The sequence below is a fragment of the Kryptolebias marmoratus genome, linkage group LG12 (assembly GCF_001649575.2).
Source record: "Kryptolebias marmoratus isolate JLee-2015 linkage group LG12, ASM164957v2, whole genome shotgun sequence".
Taxonomy (NCBI): Eukaryota; Metazoa; Chordata; class Actinopteri; order Cyprinodontiformes; family Rivulidae; genus Kryptolebias; species Kryptolebias marmoratus.
Genome location: NC_051441.1, coordinates 18,537,774 through 18,554,639, shown reverse-complemented (window position 1 = coordinate 18,554,639; position 16,866 = coordinate 18,537,774). Strand labels below are relative to the sequence as shown.

Below are 16,866 nucleotides of genomic sequence, written 5' to 3'. Positions count from 1 at the left end.
ACTTTATTTGAAACAAAAAGAGAAAGGGAATCCTGCCACCTGGTGGACAGATCCCACCACAGCAGGTTGTTGTTGCTCGTCTGTGTTTTCAGCTTCCTGCAGTCAAAGTTCCTGAGAACCGTCCTCTGTGTGCTGTTGGGGCTCATTAAATAAAACAAACATGATGTTAAATAATACAGGTAAGATTCAGGGACTGTGGTTGCATGTTAAGTTATTTTTGTGTGCGTGTAGCTGTGTGTTGTGTTCAGGAATGGGGAAATGTTACATCAGACTGTCCCTCCTGCTCTTTAGATAAATACCTGCAACTTGAAATACCTTTTCACTTTATTGTTCCAAAATGTTCTTTTCTTCACACGTGTTCTTATCTCAGTGGCTCAGCCTCTTTCATTAGGGTTTCATTGCTTAAAGGATTAATTGGACGTTGTCTTGAGGGATTCTGTCTGTGTGAAAGTTTCCTTTGGAATAGTCACCACTTTCTAGTTAATCTCAGAGATGGGCTATTGTTATTTCTCTGTAGAAAGAGAAAGCAGTTCATGAAGTATTCTGCTAAAGGTACAGACAAACAAACACAAGTTTCATGAATCGCTTTGGAAATTTGAAGACTTGAGGTGTTTTAAAAGGGCAGCAATCTGCTTTGGGATTTTTAGTTGCCAATACAAATTGAGCAGGATCAGTATGGCTCTGTTCAGCAGTGTGCAGCTTCATGCCATTAACATGTAACATTATGACCTATGAAGAGTAACTAAACTGGTTACGTTGGTTGTGGTACAAGGATGTTTGATTGCATCTAGTCTGCATCGACACCCAGAGGGGTCACATGAGGGATTAGACCTAGAAGGATGATTGACATAACATTGTAAGAGGGTATAGGGGTGTCAGACAGAGAGATTCTCCCAGACAGTTTGTTGGACATGGTGCCATGCTTCCCTTTTGTTGGCCTCTTGGTATCAGACTGGCAGCAGCACTCTGTGACTCCCTTCCCATCACGTATCTGAGCCAGCTGCCACATGATTTTTAGCTAAACAGGCCAAACACTGTGCCAGGTTAACCCAAAGGCTGCTAGTAGTAAGTCTTGATGTGCCTTGTGTCATCTCCCTCATTGTAAGAAATACTACAAAATTCAAGGTATACACAAAGGCAAACCCCAATGTGAAGGTCTAACTTAGACACACTGTCTGCACAGTGTTTGTGTGTAAATGTATGGAATGTAAAAAAAAAAAAAAAACATTTAAGAGCATTCAAATAAGTATACTCCTGTTCCTTTTCCTTTCATTACTAAAGAAATTCCAGTTTAGATTGTTGAGCTACAAGGTGATTTCTTTAGCACAGAAATGTCGAGTTATGAAGCTGTATGTTGAGCTTTGTCTCCATCTTGTGGACAATCTGAGCACTACATGTGTGACGATGAAGATGAAATTAAGTCTTTTATAAGGAAATGTTTAAACAACCATTTATTTCCTGGGGTACAAAATAAGAATATTTTATTCTAAACAAATTTGATGAACAATCAATCACTAAAATGTATACTTAGCTTTTCCCATAGCCCTTAAAGCAAAAACACACTTTAAAACAAAATTATGACTGACATATACCCATCCAAGGATTTACTGGGAAAATGTTTTAGTAAAGCTGATAACACTTGCACATTTTTTGAAAGTGATGTTGAAACAACTGACCACTTGTTTTTTTGTGCAGCTGTTAAGAACTTTTTCAATGATTTGCAGATGTGGTTTAACAGTATTTTTCCATCATCACCTGTTTCTCTCTGTAGAGATGATATAGTTTTTGGTCTGTTATTAAACAACAAAGAACAGGAACTCTGTATCAATGTTATTTTGTGTTTGGCTCATTTTTTTATTCACAGGAACAAAGTACAGAAATGCCCTCCCAATTTTATTCACTTTAAAAACGATCTGTACAAATATGTGAACTCTTTAAAATTTGTAAAAAATCCCAAAGCCTAAAATTTATTTTCCCTTTTGAATGTTATTTCCCATCATTGATATGCTTATTCTACACTTTCTCCTGCATTAATTTAATATTACTTTATATATTATTTTTATTATTTTTTTTCTATTATTATTACTTGCTTTTCTTTTCCCTCTGTTCTATTTACATTGTTCATTTAAAAAAAACATGACTATACTTTTTTTTCATGACTAAGTTTGATGTAAAAGTCAATTTTGATGTACACATGCTAATTTTAAATAAAAAAATAAATAAAAAAAATAATAAACCCAACCGATTGAATATTAAAATCAAATTTTGTCCTGCTGCCCGTTTTTCTATTTCGTGTTTTTGATCTTACCCTAAAAGTGAAATATGAAAAACCAGGCATTTTTTCATTTTTGGTGTTATAATAGAAAAAAAAATTGCCAGTCAGTTTTTCATTATTTGACTTGATTGCCTATTGAAAATGGAAAGAACAAATAATACACAGATTGAAACGCTCATTTTTATGCACACCATTTTTATTCACACTAAATATAGAACCGAAACACAACAAGTAAATGGATCTATTTGGATATAAAAACTAAATTCGTAAAATTCAAGAGCAGAACATGCACACAAAAGCAAAGGATAATGATTTAATACACAAAAAGAAATCAAAGCATGTGCCACAAAAACGCTAAATATGTCCACATCAGGTGCAATGGGATCTGTCTGGTCATTATTTAATCTGAAACAGAAAAAAGGGAAATATGACATAATTTCATGAGATATAAATCCTTACAAAAGAATCAACTTAAATTACCCAGACTTATCAACTTTTCAGAATAGGAAGCTCAAACCTTACAGCCACAAAATACAACAGCCGATTTGATTTTGAACCTTACCTTCATAAAGGTGACAATGACAGAAAACATGATGGCGAAGAGGAACAGGATGAGGAAAGTTAAAGCCAAGGACCACGTTTGTTTTAGTGAGTCTTCGCTCACATCAGCATCTTTAATTTCATCAAAGAAAGGGCAGTTGTCAATCACGTCTGTGAAAGATGAATAATTACATACTGTTAAAAAGATGCTTTGAGGGGGAAAAAAATGATTTATTCAAAAAATGATTCTCACCAAACACGTCCTTTACACTTTCGTTAACCGGACTCTTGGATGACTCGTGCAAGGCGACGCAGGTATAAGCTGACCTATTGTCCTCGGCACTGGTCATGTTCAGTTTGCTTCTCATTGAAAAAGTGTTCATTCCTGGTTCTTTCCATGGGGGGCTGTTGATGTAACGAGAGGATGGGAGGGTTTGGTCTTTCTTTTTCCATTGCACTATGATGTTAGGAGGATTAAACCCAGAAACTAGGCAAGTAATAGTGAAGCCGTCAGACGCAGATGGCTGCACTATCCTCACGACTGGTGGACGCACAACTGCGAATGCAAAGAAAACAGGAGTAAATTTTGAGTTACAACCACTTAAACATTTAAGGAAAAAGTCCTTTAATAGCACCTCTGGTTTTGCTGATGGAGACTTCAAAACCCTCGCTGGAACAGCGATGCTTTCCCTTACAGGACACATTCTTATATGAGAGCCAGTCCACCGTTGACACATTAATGAAGCTCTGCAAAGTCTCCGTCCCATTGCTGTGACCCACAGGCTGCTCCGTACGGACTGTACGAGGTGGAGATTTGACACCATCTACTTTCCAGGTGATTAAGAAATCACTGAGCCCAGTGCCGACAAGAAGACAGGAAAGAGTCAGCTGCCCTTTCTTCTGAAGCTGCTCTAGTGGTGGTCCCTGAACGTAGACACCAACTTTGTGAGAAGACGTTGGGGTCACTGAAAAATAAACAGGAGATATTTTACTTAGTTTATATTTTCAAAAATAAATACTTTATACTTGTGATTCTAGCACAAAGGTGTAATGTCTGTAACATGCCACTAGATGGCGAGAAAGTCCACATTAAAAACAACCGAAAATGCAGTAAAAGAAGATTCTTCCTGCTAAAGAGCCTTCCTAGCATCCTAGTTTTGTGCGTCAGACATTGTTGAATCTACATTGTTGCCCCGTTTCCATTTAAACGAGAAAAGCAAAAGCAGCAGAGAATCTCATTTTCTAAAATCACTGTGCTGATGGGGCCTAAATCGATTTGGTTCTCGGTTTTGTTGTACTTTTTACCTGAGCAGAAACTGATGTTCTTTCTGACGGTTTTACTGAGCGAGCTGTCGGACACTTCACAAGTGAAGACCTTTCCGGTTTTCCACTTTTTCTGAGGAACATGCAGTTGACTGGTTGCAGCAACGCGTCCATTTTTATCCACGCTGACGTCATTAGGTAATGACGATACTGGCTTTGACTCAAGGAGCCATTTGACTTGAGGGTTTAAGCCCCGTCCAGAACATACGAGGTTCTGTTGTCCTGATTCTTCACTGGGGATTAGGATTTGCACTGAGGGGTCCTCTATAAAGTGTTGACAAAACGGCAGAAGTGATTTAGTCAGTTATATTCAATGCAATCAATACATCATGTGCTAAAAGGTAATAAGGCAGTTCTCACCAAAAATGTTACTGATAGAGTTTAAATTAGAAGAACTGCTGGAGAAGCCTTGTTGCACCGAGCAGGTGAAACTTGTATCATTGGTCCAGTACTCCTTAGGCACAGACCATTTTCTACTGACTGAATGTGGGCCTGAGCCTTCAGGAAGCTCTACATACTGTCTGTCAGTAGTAGTAACTCCTTTAACTCCTTTAGCCTGAAATGTGACGTAGAGGTCCTGTGAGGAGAGCTGCGTGATGTCACAGAGGAGGACAGCACCACCTCCGTTTAGCAAGTCTGGGAGAGACCACCTGATCTCCACCTGTGGAGGTGAAACTGCAGGACCTGGATGATGACAGTGGAAAGGAAAACATGAATGAACACGTGAACACATGCAGTGCCAGTCTAACCTTTGGATACCCACTCCTGAGTATGTTGTCATAATTTTCATAATTTTCATAATTTTCAACACATCCTAAGGGCAGAACACCACTTAAACCCTAAGTGGGGGTAACGCTCAGTGGTGGACAGTAACACAGTACATTTACTTGATTACTGTACTTAAGTACATTTTTTGAGTATCTTTACTTTACTCGAGTAATTTTTTGGGGGGGAACTTATAACTTTCACTATATGGTACTTTTGACTCCATTACATTTCCAGGAAGCTAGTTGTTACTTTGGGGTAATAGATTCAACCTTAAACCTCTATTCTATAGTGAAAGTGTGAGGAGAATCAAGACTCTCTGTTTTGGTGTGATAAAAAAAAATCCTTATTTTTTGTGGCATTTTTATGCTGAAGTTCTTTACAGGTGGTGTAGAAGTTGTAGCAGAGTGTTTCTACGTGTCGATACATCAGGTGGTTTCTGAAAGTGACAAGGTTCTGCAAAATTATACAGCAACATACTGATATTAGAAAATTTAATTTGTATTTTTGAATACTTAATTACTTTTAAATGCATGTACTTTTGAATACTTAAGTATTTTCAAAAGTGAGTACTTCGGTACTTTAACTTGACAGAGCAACTTTTACTTGTAGTTGAGTAAGATTTGACCATGACTTTCAATACTTTTACTCAAGTACTATAGTTGAGTACTTCGTCCACCACTGGTAACGCTACATGTATTTGTATCAAACAGAAGTTTTGGACAAGTAGAGACAAGTAAACTGAAATACAATATGTTTATCACTGGTTAACACTGCTCACATCTAGAAGTGACGGGACATTGTACATGCACCTTTTGTTGCCATTCGCCCCCAGTAGCAATCAGCTAGCTGAGCAGCTAGGTGTGAATGTTATACTTTTATTTGTATTTTCACATTGGGGAAACGTTATTCAGTTCTGTATTGTCTTACGTTGCACCATGTTGAGAGCAAATTAACTTGAACATGCATTCCTTCGTTTTCGAAGGCCAAAATATAAAATTGCCTGTGTGGAGCCAATCAGTTTTTGTTGTTGTTGTTGTTGTTGTTTGACACATGGCCTGTAGGACACTGTTTATGGTTCGATTGGATGAAAGCGAGTACAGTATACCTCCCTACTGACTGTTCAAAAAAAACAAAACAATTTAAAAAAATCTAAATGGTCTAGCATTTGTTTCTATTTCCTGTTGTACCAAACTGTGTCCTCCATACCGAGTTATATACCAAATCATGACTTAGGTATACCACTACACCCCTAAATAACTCATTGAATCTTTAGATGAGCTATAAAAAAGGTTTTGCTGTGTTTTTGCTTGTTCTGATTCTCCTTCACATGTAAACCCATTTGAACAACTCTTGTTCTTCCAGCATCTTACCTGAAACTTTTTCTGCCTTTTCAGCAGAGAAGCAGGGATGTTCAGCCTTACACTTCAGAGTCCTCAGGCTTTTCCAGACGTTCGGCAGAACCATCAGCTCGTTGATTATGAAAGTTGAGTTTGTTACTGGGATCGCCTTGTCGTCGGATGGCTGCTTCTCATCCATGAGCCAGGTCAGCTTGGCGTCGAAGACATTTCGTATGAAGCAAGTTGCCTTCACATCAGACTCTGACATCATCACTGTCTTGAAAGTGGGAATCTCCAAATGGATGGACGGAGGGTTGCTTTTATGTACTGCAAAAAAAGAGAAAATAATTAGTCTACAAGAAGAGGTGGGATGAGTAAGAGTACTTGTACATACTTACTTTGACAAATACTTAATGATTCTTCAAATTCAGTGTGGTTGTGAGTGCCCTTGCAAGTAAAACTGGATCCTTTCTTCCACTCTTCCATATTTGGCTCAATCTCAGTGATTAGACTGTAGGTGGTCTCTTCTCCGTCTGAGCTCTGCAGATTTGTTTCAGTTCCTTTAATGTCTGCTGGCTTCTGGTCGCCCTGTAGCCACTCCACCTTCAGTGTTTTGGGAAAGAAGCCACTCAGAGTGCAGATGAGTCTGACTTGTGAGACCCCAAATTCACCTTTCCAGACAGGGTACAAGGTGATGTTCGGAGAGACAATTCGCACAACTGTGGCAGAAAAGAAACAACATGTCTTTACGTGATCCTCTCTGGGTCTTAGTGTTGACTTTTTTTTTTCTTAATAAGCAATCTGATTTAATTTTATACATACCTTCCTGTTTTTAGTCAGTATTTAAACACCAAGTATGACTTTTAGATGCAGTATGGTTTTATTGACGCTAGATGGCAGAGTTGTACATTTTACAAGTTTCGCGTTTTTTTTTTTTAGTTGTGCAAAAATGGGGCAAAAAGTCTGTTGCACAGATGTCGAGTCTGCCGGAGCAGAACGATCAGAATATGCAACGAGCGGAAGTTTTTGTGTAACCTCCAGGTCCGAAAAAAGGGCCGAGAAGCAGAAGTGAAACGACACCGAGAGCAGCGGAGCAGCACAGGCAGCAGGTGTGAGAGGTGGTTATGCCGGCAAGCGAAACAAATAGCACATTTAAATATTTCAGATTTGTTTACAGGACCAACCAAGAAGACTTCTCGTGACTTTGCCAAAGTTTTACTTTAGAACTTCAGTAACAGACAGTAAAAAGCAACCGACTGTGAAATGTCCCAATTTACATACTGAGAAGATCATGGGCTGCTGATTCCAGGTGGGGCTGCTGGGGACATCATGTAACATAAAACATAAAGTGTGAAATAAGATGAACAACACTCCTCGGAGGATTAACTACAAACAAGTAATAAAAAAAGACGATAAAGCATGTCAAATGGTTATCTTCTTATCAACATTTGTTGTAAAAAAAAAAAGGATTTTAGAAAGAAAATGGTAGAAAAATAGGAGCTGCGATTACTTATAAGGATACATTGGGTTTATAGGAAAAGTTGTGAAATATGATATATTTTCACAGCACATTTCTGCCACAATCTTCTTCTTTCATTTCATCTGAAAAGACATTAAAAAGGCAGGTAAATTTTCCAAACTAATAATAATATTAATATAAAAAGTCCCTAAATGTGTAATTCTTTAATATTGTGATTATGCTGCTGAATTTATTTTATGAAGAGTGCATGGATATAACAAAAAACAGTTTGCTCTTAGATTGTGATTATTGTTCTGAAGATGTTTAAATCTATTTAAAAATATTATTTATCTTTTGAATGGGTGCACACTCAGAATCTAAGCTAAACTTATAAAAGTATTATTTAAATGTCCTACAAAAGTCTTTTAATATAAAATAAAGCTGTCAAAGTCCCTACTGTAGGAAATGTGGTTGTTATTTTAAGCTTTATAATTAAAAACAATCCCTTAAATACATTTACATGTGTTTATACTATATGTTTTTATTTCTCCTGCAATTATCACTGATGGCAAAGATTTTGTTACTAAAAATTGTTTTATAGTTTTTACAAAAAGAAAACAAAACAAAACACTGAAGTGTTGTCTTTCGTCTAAATGTACAACATAAACGTAACATAAATTTGTCATCTCCCTTTCAAAAATTCTGAATAACTTTTAACAAAGCAGCCTTTTATTTCTGTCTCTTCTCATTGATAAATTTACCAGGTGCATTCAATTAAATACAGTAAAACTGTGATGCATATTGTTTTTTAATACCTTGAAAATTTCCTATATACTTTTAATCAGCTGTATTTTATAGGGAAATGCTGCACTCTACACTAAAAAAAAAGTTGAAAAAGTTAGGTTAGTGGTAAGTTTAAAAATACAGCCCATTGTTAAAGATCAACCAATACTTTCAAACTTTCTCAGCTTCGGATGTTTTCCAAAAGGCAGTATACAGGTGGGGTCACATTTTAGATGTGTATAAAATGCCAACAGCTACACAACTAACTTCTTTTGTTGCTTTTATTGCAAGTAAACGGAGCCCTTAAGGAGACAACAGGAGAAAAGAAATTGTTTTTTTTCTACAAAACCTTCCTGATGTTACAATCTTGTGTGCAGGAGATAGTAACTCATGCACACGAGAAGCAATTTGATTTGTTTTATTTCCTTCAGTGTCCCTTAATGAGCTCACTACAGTGATCCTATGAGCTAACAACTATAAACAGATTTGTATATCGGAACAGATTTTTTTCAAAATTAATCAGATGTTCTTGTATTTCCACTGTTAATGGAGATCAAAGTGGCTCCACTTCCCAGAAGCTACAGCTTTCACCACTGTTGTGTCAGTAAATAATTTACTTGTGACTTTACCTAAATACTGCTGCAAAGCCATTTTTTCCTTACTAAATGTTCATTACCAATTATTTTGCATGTAAGCTTTCTCCACCAGCTGTGGAAGAAATTAGTCGCTGCAATAATTTCATATCTTTCTGCTGAAACCCTCTGATGTTTAACTGCACCAACCTTTATATTCTGCTGGGTCTTTTTTTTTTTTTTTACAGTTGTGCACGACACTAACATTTAATCATGTGGTTTACCTTCAAAGTGACGCTTCCGATAGTGAAGAGCAGCGAGATGAAGAAGAGGAGGATGAAGGTGAGCGCCGTTGTCGCCATGTTATCTCCCTCCGCCTCCATGGAGCTGTGCCAGTTAGTTTCGACCAGGATGTCTGATCGTAGTGCACAGTGATAAAGCAGTTAATTCTTCTGATTTTGCATAACGAGCTTGTGAGAAAATAATCATTTGTGTTTTAATTATTCTCTTCAACTAGATCAATCTATACAGAGGTACACCGAGGCCAGAGTGGGGTTATCTCTAATTAAACCAGTAACTGAGGGTCCCATCGGGTTAAACAGCTATTGCATGTCTTTCAGGACTGATTGATTTATATTCCAGTCAAGGAATGAGCTCTAAAATGATCCTGACTTGCTTTTGAGAGACTCCAACATCCGTATGGCTTAAATTGCAACTAAATTTATTCATGATTTGATCATGAGATTTCTAAAATCTCGATTGGGGAGCAAGACCCAGTAGAGGAAACACAGGCACACAAAGACATGGAACAAAAAAGTGTGTTCGCTCTTTGCAAATAAAATAAGCTTTTTTTTTTCTTAATTATATTGTTGCCTGACAGTGAAGTGATGGTATTGTTGGTAAAATATGCAGAAGTCTGATTTGTACTAAATAAGCAACCTAAGATGAACACATAGCTCAAAGACTGTTTAAGTAAAGACATTAAGTTCAAGCGACAAACATTAACAAAGTCTTTTTTTTTTATTTAGATTTTTTAATTTGCAAAAAAACACACAAACACAATGTCATATCACAAGCAACAAACGTCAAACAACAGAGAACAGAAGACACAGCGACACATGGGAACATCTACTGGGCCTTGCACATATTAGGGATGCTGAGGTTGACCAGGTTGGTGTTTTCATTGGTTCTGTATCCAATAGATCTAACGACTGCGTTTGAGTCGGCTATGGATTCATGATAGACAACACAGCTGTAAACCACATCGGGCTGTTTCCAGTCCTCCAGAGGGATGGTCAGCTGGCTGTAAATGGAGTAAAATCCATTGTTTTCTATAGGGTTGGTGGTATTGAACTCGTATTTTGACTCTGCGCTCTCATCGTCAACGAGCCAAGACACGTGAATGTCACGAGGTAAGAAGTCTTTCACGTAGCAAGTCAGGGTCACCTCCTCTTTTCTAGTTTGTTCTACTGGAAGCATCATAAACACGGAGGGACGCTGAAGAGGTCCTCCTGCGGGCACGAGAGAACAGTTAAAAGTCTGGGACACATCCTGAACAAAATCGGTACATCAAAAGGCTGGGAAGAAAACCGTCACAAAGCGTTTGGTGTCCCTGCGAGAGGTAGTTAGTGAAGATGAGCTGATCAGTTTCTTACCACTGTTCCGTTTATAGAGTCTCTTCAGTGGCTCCAGCCAGTCTTTATGATAAACGACACAGTAGCGCTCAACGCCCCCACTCCATTCATCATAGGTGATGTCGAGAATTGCTTCGTGGATCCTTGGCTTGTCATTTCGTTCAGTGAGCAGCAGCTCTTTGCCACTCTCGTCCTCCCAAGCAACCTTATCGGTGTTGCCTCTGTTAACCCTGACCCGACAGGTTAGCTTTCCCTTTCGGTTTACAAGCATGTCCTGGTTGTTGGGGCCGATAATATCTATATCTACATCTGCTCTGGGACAACCTTCACCTCCTGAGAGAGAGAAATCAGGGAACAGGATTTAAACAATTGGTTCCAAAACAATTTCAGTAAATCTCTCTCTATATATATATATATACTGTATAAAATACTCACCGGCTGTACATTCTTTGTAGTTTAAAGTTGCATTAATAAGCACTGAAGTGTTGTTTTTTCCTGTTCCCTTGAACACACACACAAATAAATCAAACGGAGTCATGTCCTTGGTCTTCACTGTGAGTAAAGTCGCCGCACTGTACAGCATTGTTCCGTTCGTGTCGTTCCTTCCTCCGGGCGACGTGTTGACCTCGTCTATCCTCTCGGTGATTCGCTGATTGTTTTTCAGCCAGCTGAACTCGTACTTATTGGGCGAAAAATCTCTGGCAAAGCAGGAGAAGTGAGCCTCCCCTTGGAGCTCGTCAATGGAGGAACACAGATTAAGAGCTGGCAACTTATAAAGCACATCTGAAAGACAAACACATACACAGATATATGTTTGCAAAAGCAAGAAATCAAATATATATATATGCAGAAGCCAAGGTAAACACTGTTCTATGAATGTAATCCATACAAAATAACCATGTTGGTGTTTGTTACGTCACACCTGTACATATTGATGCTGCTCCTCAAACACTTATTATTGTTTAATGACAAAAATGATTAACTCTCACTTCTGCATATACTTTTGCTGGCAAGCAAACGCAGAGAAATGTGAATGTTAATTGTATTAATTATCAACACAGAGGGGAAACGGAGACAGGCAGGGGTCGAACAGTGTCGGATTATTTGGACAGAGAGAAGCAGAAAACCCCACCAGCCGTCTGCGACGGGAGGAGAAAACAGAAAGTCTGTTGATGAAGAATCAAAGAAGAAAAGTACAGTTTAACCCTCTCCTTCCACTTCATTCGTCCAACAGAAAATAGACAAAAAACAAAAAGCATTTGCCCCATTTAGGCACTTTTAAACCACCATTTAAAGTTCATTTTTTGTTTGCAATACATAATACAGCCCAGTGCCCCATAAATACCGAGCTGTGTTATGTATTGCTACCTAAATTTATCCTCTAAAACGTTAAACCAGTTCTTGCTCTCTGTTGTGAAGTTCACATAATAATTTGCAGATTGGTGGCTAAGATTTTACTGACAATAATTCTCATAAAATTTAACCTTTAAACACATTTTAGCTTTTGCAGCATACATTTAACTTCCCAATGCAATTAAAGGCTGCTTATCAGAATTAATGGTATGTTTTGGCAAGCTAGTAGTACTTGAAACTGAAAAGAAAATCACACATTTTATGAACTTAAGACAGCAAAATCAAAGAAAAAAAACCCACATTATTTAAGTCACACATATGTGATGCTCCAATTACCTAATTTCTAAGGTTTTTTTGTAAATGATACATAAAATTAGTCAACTTGTTGAGTAATTTTCAAATATAAGACACATAAAACCATTTACAATTCAAAACAAATAATAAAAATAAACATTTAAAGCCTTAACATAAGCCTTACCTGGTTTTACGATCAGAACATGTGGCTCCCCGACAGCATGAGTTGCGAAACATTCAAAAGATTTTTTTGCGTCCCAGTCCTGTTTCTTGACTTCAAGTTGACTGATTCCGATGTATTCGCTGCCTTTCTGTATCGGAGGGTACGTGATGAAGTCGTTCAAAGTGGTGCTGCCTTGTTTCCATGAGAAAGTCAGCGGAGACGGCGTGAAACCCGTGGCGAGACAGCCGAGGGTGACCGTGTCTCTGCCCCCAGAACCACATGGCAGCAGAGGAAACAAGGTTGGCCCCTTGGAATCCGCTGGGGGAAAAAAAAGAAACAATACAATACAGCAACAAAAAAGCGGTACCAAGTCAGTAAAGTTTTAATGTCCACCCTTCAAAGTTCCTCTGTAGAAGAATCTATCATTTAGTCTGGTCTTTTCAGATTAAAATACTCTTTAATATAATATTTTTGCTCAGTTCAGACAGTCACTCGTCATAAAATTAACTGAATGAAGAAAGCTGTTAAATCATGAATATCCTTCAACTTTCCTGATGGCAAATTCTTACAAAAAAAACTTACTTTTATTTAATTTTAGCATTTAAATCTGAGATTCCACAGTGTCCTTAGCTGATGAAACTGTTACAAGTGTCCTTTTTACCCAGTAGTAAATGTTGCTTGTTGTTGGGAATAATTACTTTTCTGTTAAGTTAAGATTTTAGTTGGGTTAACATAAAATTTAAAAATCTAAAATGGACAATTACTGATTATATTATAATGTTCTTTTACCAGAAGTGAAAAAGCAGCTTGTCACATTATTAAAACACATCTATTAAAACCGCTAACAAAGACTAATTCACAAACTTTCTGTTAAGTATTTTTCTATTCATTTTATAGCACAAATTTTAAATTAAATTTGTTCATAAAGTTTTGTTCAAACTGAATTTCACAGGTTTTATTTTGGGCTAAAGACCGTCAACCAACAACCTAATGCTGTGTAATAAATAGTTTTTAACGACATTAAAAAGTACAAACACGTTGCTGAAGTGTTTCAAAATTTCTTACACTTTTTAGTAAGCATATTTTTCCTACCTGAAGTGACGGTGACCATTGTGCCCTTTCCCCAGAAGTCAAAACCATCGTAGAGGCACACTGGTGAATTTACTTTACTCTTAGTATTAAAAGCCTCATCCACAAACGGTGAACGGGAAATTGTTTAACGGGTTAAAATATCCCCATTTTACGTAACAATTAAAACCACATAAAACAGACTTTTATGATAATATGTCAACATTTTAAAGTCATTTTAACAATGAGGTGTAAATACCCTTTAAGAACAGTTTACTTTAGGACTTGACCTATTTCTCTTTAGGAATATTGCATTTTACACATTTAAAATAATAAAACTTGCAGATTTTAAATCACACCAATCTCACCTGGTGAATCAGGTACCATAGAGTCGATTTAAGCTTCTACCGAAAGCTCATCACAACGTGATCCTGCTGCTTCACTTAAATTGGTTTGAGGGAATTTAAACTTTCTCACTTTCTCCAAATGAATTTACCAGGCACAAGATTTGATTTTTGACCAAATATTGAGTTAAAAAATGTTTTAATGTAAAACTGCAAAAAATCACTGCAATTAATTTTTTTCTCACTTCTTTTGTTCATTAGAAACATTATATGTTCATACCTGAAGTGACGGTGACCGTCGTCCCTTTACCCCAGTAGTCAAAAGCACCGTAGCACAATGGTGAATCAACTTAACTCCCAATATAAAAAAGCTAATCCATTACTGGTGAACTGGAAATCCTTTACCATTCAATTATTCTCACCATTTTATCCAATAAATTCAAACCATCTAAAACACACTACCTGTTAATCTCAATTTTACGTCTTATTCTGGAATATCAGGATTATACAGTAAACACCTTGTAGGTCTGCATCCTTTTGAGATGATAATTACTGAGGTTTAAATTTGAACACAAACATGTCATTTAAAAGTCTAAAACAGGCTTCAGCAGATTTATTGCAAATGACAAATCTTACCTGATGACACTGTTACCGTCGTGCCTTTTCCCCAGAAGTCAAATGCCCAATTGTCACAGTAGATAAAGTCTATTTCCACTCGCAACAAAAACTCACCATGATAATGCCAATACCCTGGTATTTCACATGGATTAGTTTTGAAATATTTTAAATCGATCTAAAACATAAACCTCTTTTTAGTTTGTTCCAGCTGAAGTCGAGAGAATCCACGAGGCTTCATTTTTGGCTAACTTTGTTCCAAATATTTATATTTTATACATGTTAATACAGATTTTGTTCACTCCTCAGAAATAATAACTTTTCCTACCTGAAGTGACGGTGATCATCGTGCCTTTTCCCCAGTAGTCAAAAGCGTAGTCACAGCAAAACAAATTATAAACTACCCAATACTAAAACCTTACCACAGATTAATGCAGCTACCAAGAGCGGCTGCTTTATAACAGTAAAACTTCTAAAAATACTTTTTAACGTTCAAAGACATTTAGACGAAATAGGAAACCAAATTTGATTTTTACCACCAAACCTTCGACTAAGTTGGGCGTACTGTATTCCAGAAATGGATCAACTGCGTGGTGTCGCCTTTTTATCCCCTTTCCCTGCCAAAAATCACCTTAAAACACAATTTAAACATTACAGAGAAAAGTAATGACTGACATACCTGATGTTACTGTAACCGTGGTTCCTTTTCCCCAGTAGTCAAAAGCAGTGTCACAATGTTATAACTCATCGTATCTAACATACATAAACCAACATGTCAAAGACACTGGGCTCTAAAATATCTGCTGACCATAACTTGACCATAGTTTCTTTTCCCCAGTCATCAAAAGAATTGCGCAATGTAACGTTTAAGCTCACAACCGGGCGTCTCGTATGTTTTTGATGCCTCTGAGGTCTAAAAATGCAAAGTTAAATAGGTTAAATAATGGAATAAAAAGCATGGAGGCAATAAAATGGAATTATTACCTGATGTGACAGTCATCATTGTTCCTTTTCCCCAGTAGTCAAAGTGGTCGTCACAGTAATGGATTCCAACGGCACATTAGTGCAAAAATATCCTACTTACTCATGTCATCTAATAAATTGTTATTCTTTAATCAATAAGTGCTGGAGCCTACCCAACGATAAGCTAAGGGTTATTCTAACCACAGGTTATATCTTTGGTGACACAAACTCATTGTGAATTTAACAATAAATCAAAAAATAACGTATTTAATTAGATTAATAAAAAGATATTGATTAAAACTTACCAGAAGTCACTGTGACTTGTGTTCCTTTCCCCCAGTAGTCAAAGTAGTCGTCACAGTGATATACTTGAGTCCACCTGTAATACAAACACCTTCCTTTTTGCACTCCCCTGCCTTTTGTTTGAGTCCAAAAAACGTTTGCATGTTTACTCAATAATTCCTGCTGTGCTCTTTATAAGCATTGTCCCTGGAGATAATTATTTCCTGTGGTCTGAGTTGCATAAACGTCTGTCTGCGCACACTTCCTTCTTTTGAGGCTTTTTTTGTCAGCTTCGGTTTCATAACATTATTTACAGTCTGATACAGCTGATGGTAAAGATCCCATTGTATTTTATTACTAAACATCTTTAATTGTTTAAAATGGATAACACCATTGACATAGTGGGGGCTTTTCTTCCTGCAGTTCAACATTTGTTTGAGAAAAATCATTTGCCGGACTAAACATGTGTTTGTTAATAACTTAGTATTCGTAGATATTAATACGTAATAAAAAGGGATAAAAGCCTTGTTGTCAGAAGGTGTACTTACTGTATTAACCAATGCTGGTGAGATTCAAAGTGCTGGGATTTTTGGGTTTAGTTTAATTTTCTTTATTAGGTTTTCATATGCTTAACTTGCTTTTATGATCCTTTGCTGACCTGAAAAAAAAAAATACTGACCTGAGACGTTAAAGATGTTTTATCAACCAATACCAAGCCTTAAACACTTGCAGAGTTTCCTGCAGCACTCCGCCAAAATGCACATAATAAGAAGATTCAAGGTATTTATGGATCTATTTGATACCTCAGTATGAACTATGGTAAAGAAAGCAGCCGTTGTTTATGAATATCCTTATGTTTGTTGTCATTAACAGAAAAAAGATACATGCTGCACAGTTTTACTGTTCTATAAAAAAACACTGAACCCAGAACTAGACTTAGCAAACTGAAACATTTGATGGAGAAATACTGGTTGTTGCATTCATGTGATACTGATGATTAGTTAGTCTGCTCTTGTTATCACCTGCTGCAAAGGCAAGATGGAGCAATAGTATTGTTGCCTGTGTCTCTTTATGTGTGTGTGTGTGTGCGTAT

General features: G+C 37.1%; 1 protein-coding gene across 2 annotated transcripts in view; it reads right to left on the bottom strand.

The window, feature by feature from the left end:
* Window positions 1-2,450: 2,450 nt before the first annotated feature.
* LOC108236236 (Ig mu chain C region) overlaps window positions 2,451-16,866 on the bottom strand; it is a 30,075-nt gene continuing 15,659 nt past the window's right edge. The window contains exons 3-12 of one of the 2 annotated variants that reach the window (XM_037978823.1): window positions 15,797-15,870; window positions 12,523-12,819; window positions 6,642-6,962; window positions 6,277-6,570; window positions 4,499-4,822; window positions 4,121-4,402; window positions 3,451-3,780; window positions 3,069-3,371; window positions 2,838-2,986; window positions 2,451-2,680 (exon numbers count right to left, since the gene is read on the bottom strand). In XM_037978823.1, coding sequence (XP_037834751.1) covers window positions 2,672-2,680; window positions 2,838-2,986; window positions 3,069-3,371; window positions 3,451-3,780; window positions 4,121-4,402; window positions 4,499-4,822; window positions 6,277-6,570; window positions 6,642-6,962; window positions 12,523-12,819; window positions 15,797-15,870 — 2,383 coding nt within the window. In that variant the 3' untranslated portion in view covers window positions 2,451-2,671. Of the gene's footprint in view, window positions 2,681-2,837; window positions 2,987-3,068; window positions 3,372-3,450; window positions 3,781-4,120; window positions 4,403-4,498; window positions 4,823-6,276; window positions 6,571-6,641; window positions 6,963-12,522; window positions 12,820-14,856; window positions 15,732-15,796; window positions 15,871-16,866 lie in introns of those variants that run through there. The other variant, XM_037978822.1, reaches the window with a different exon arrangement.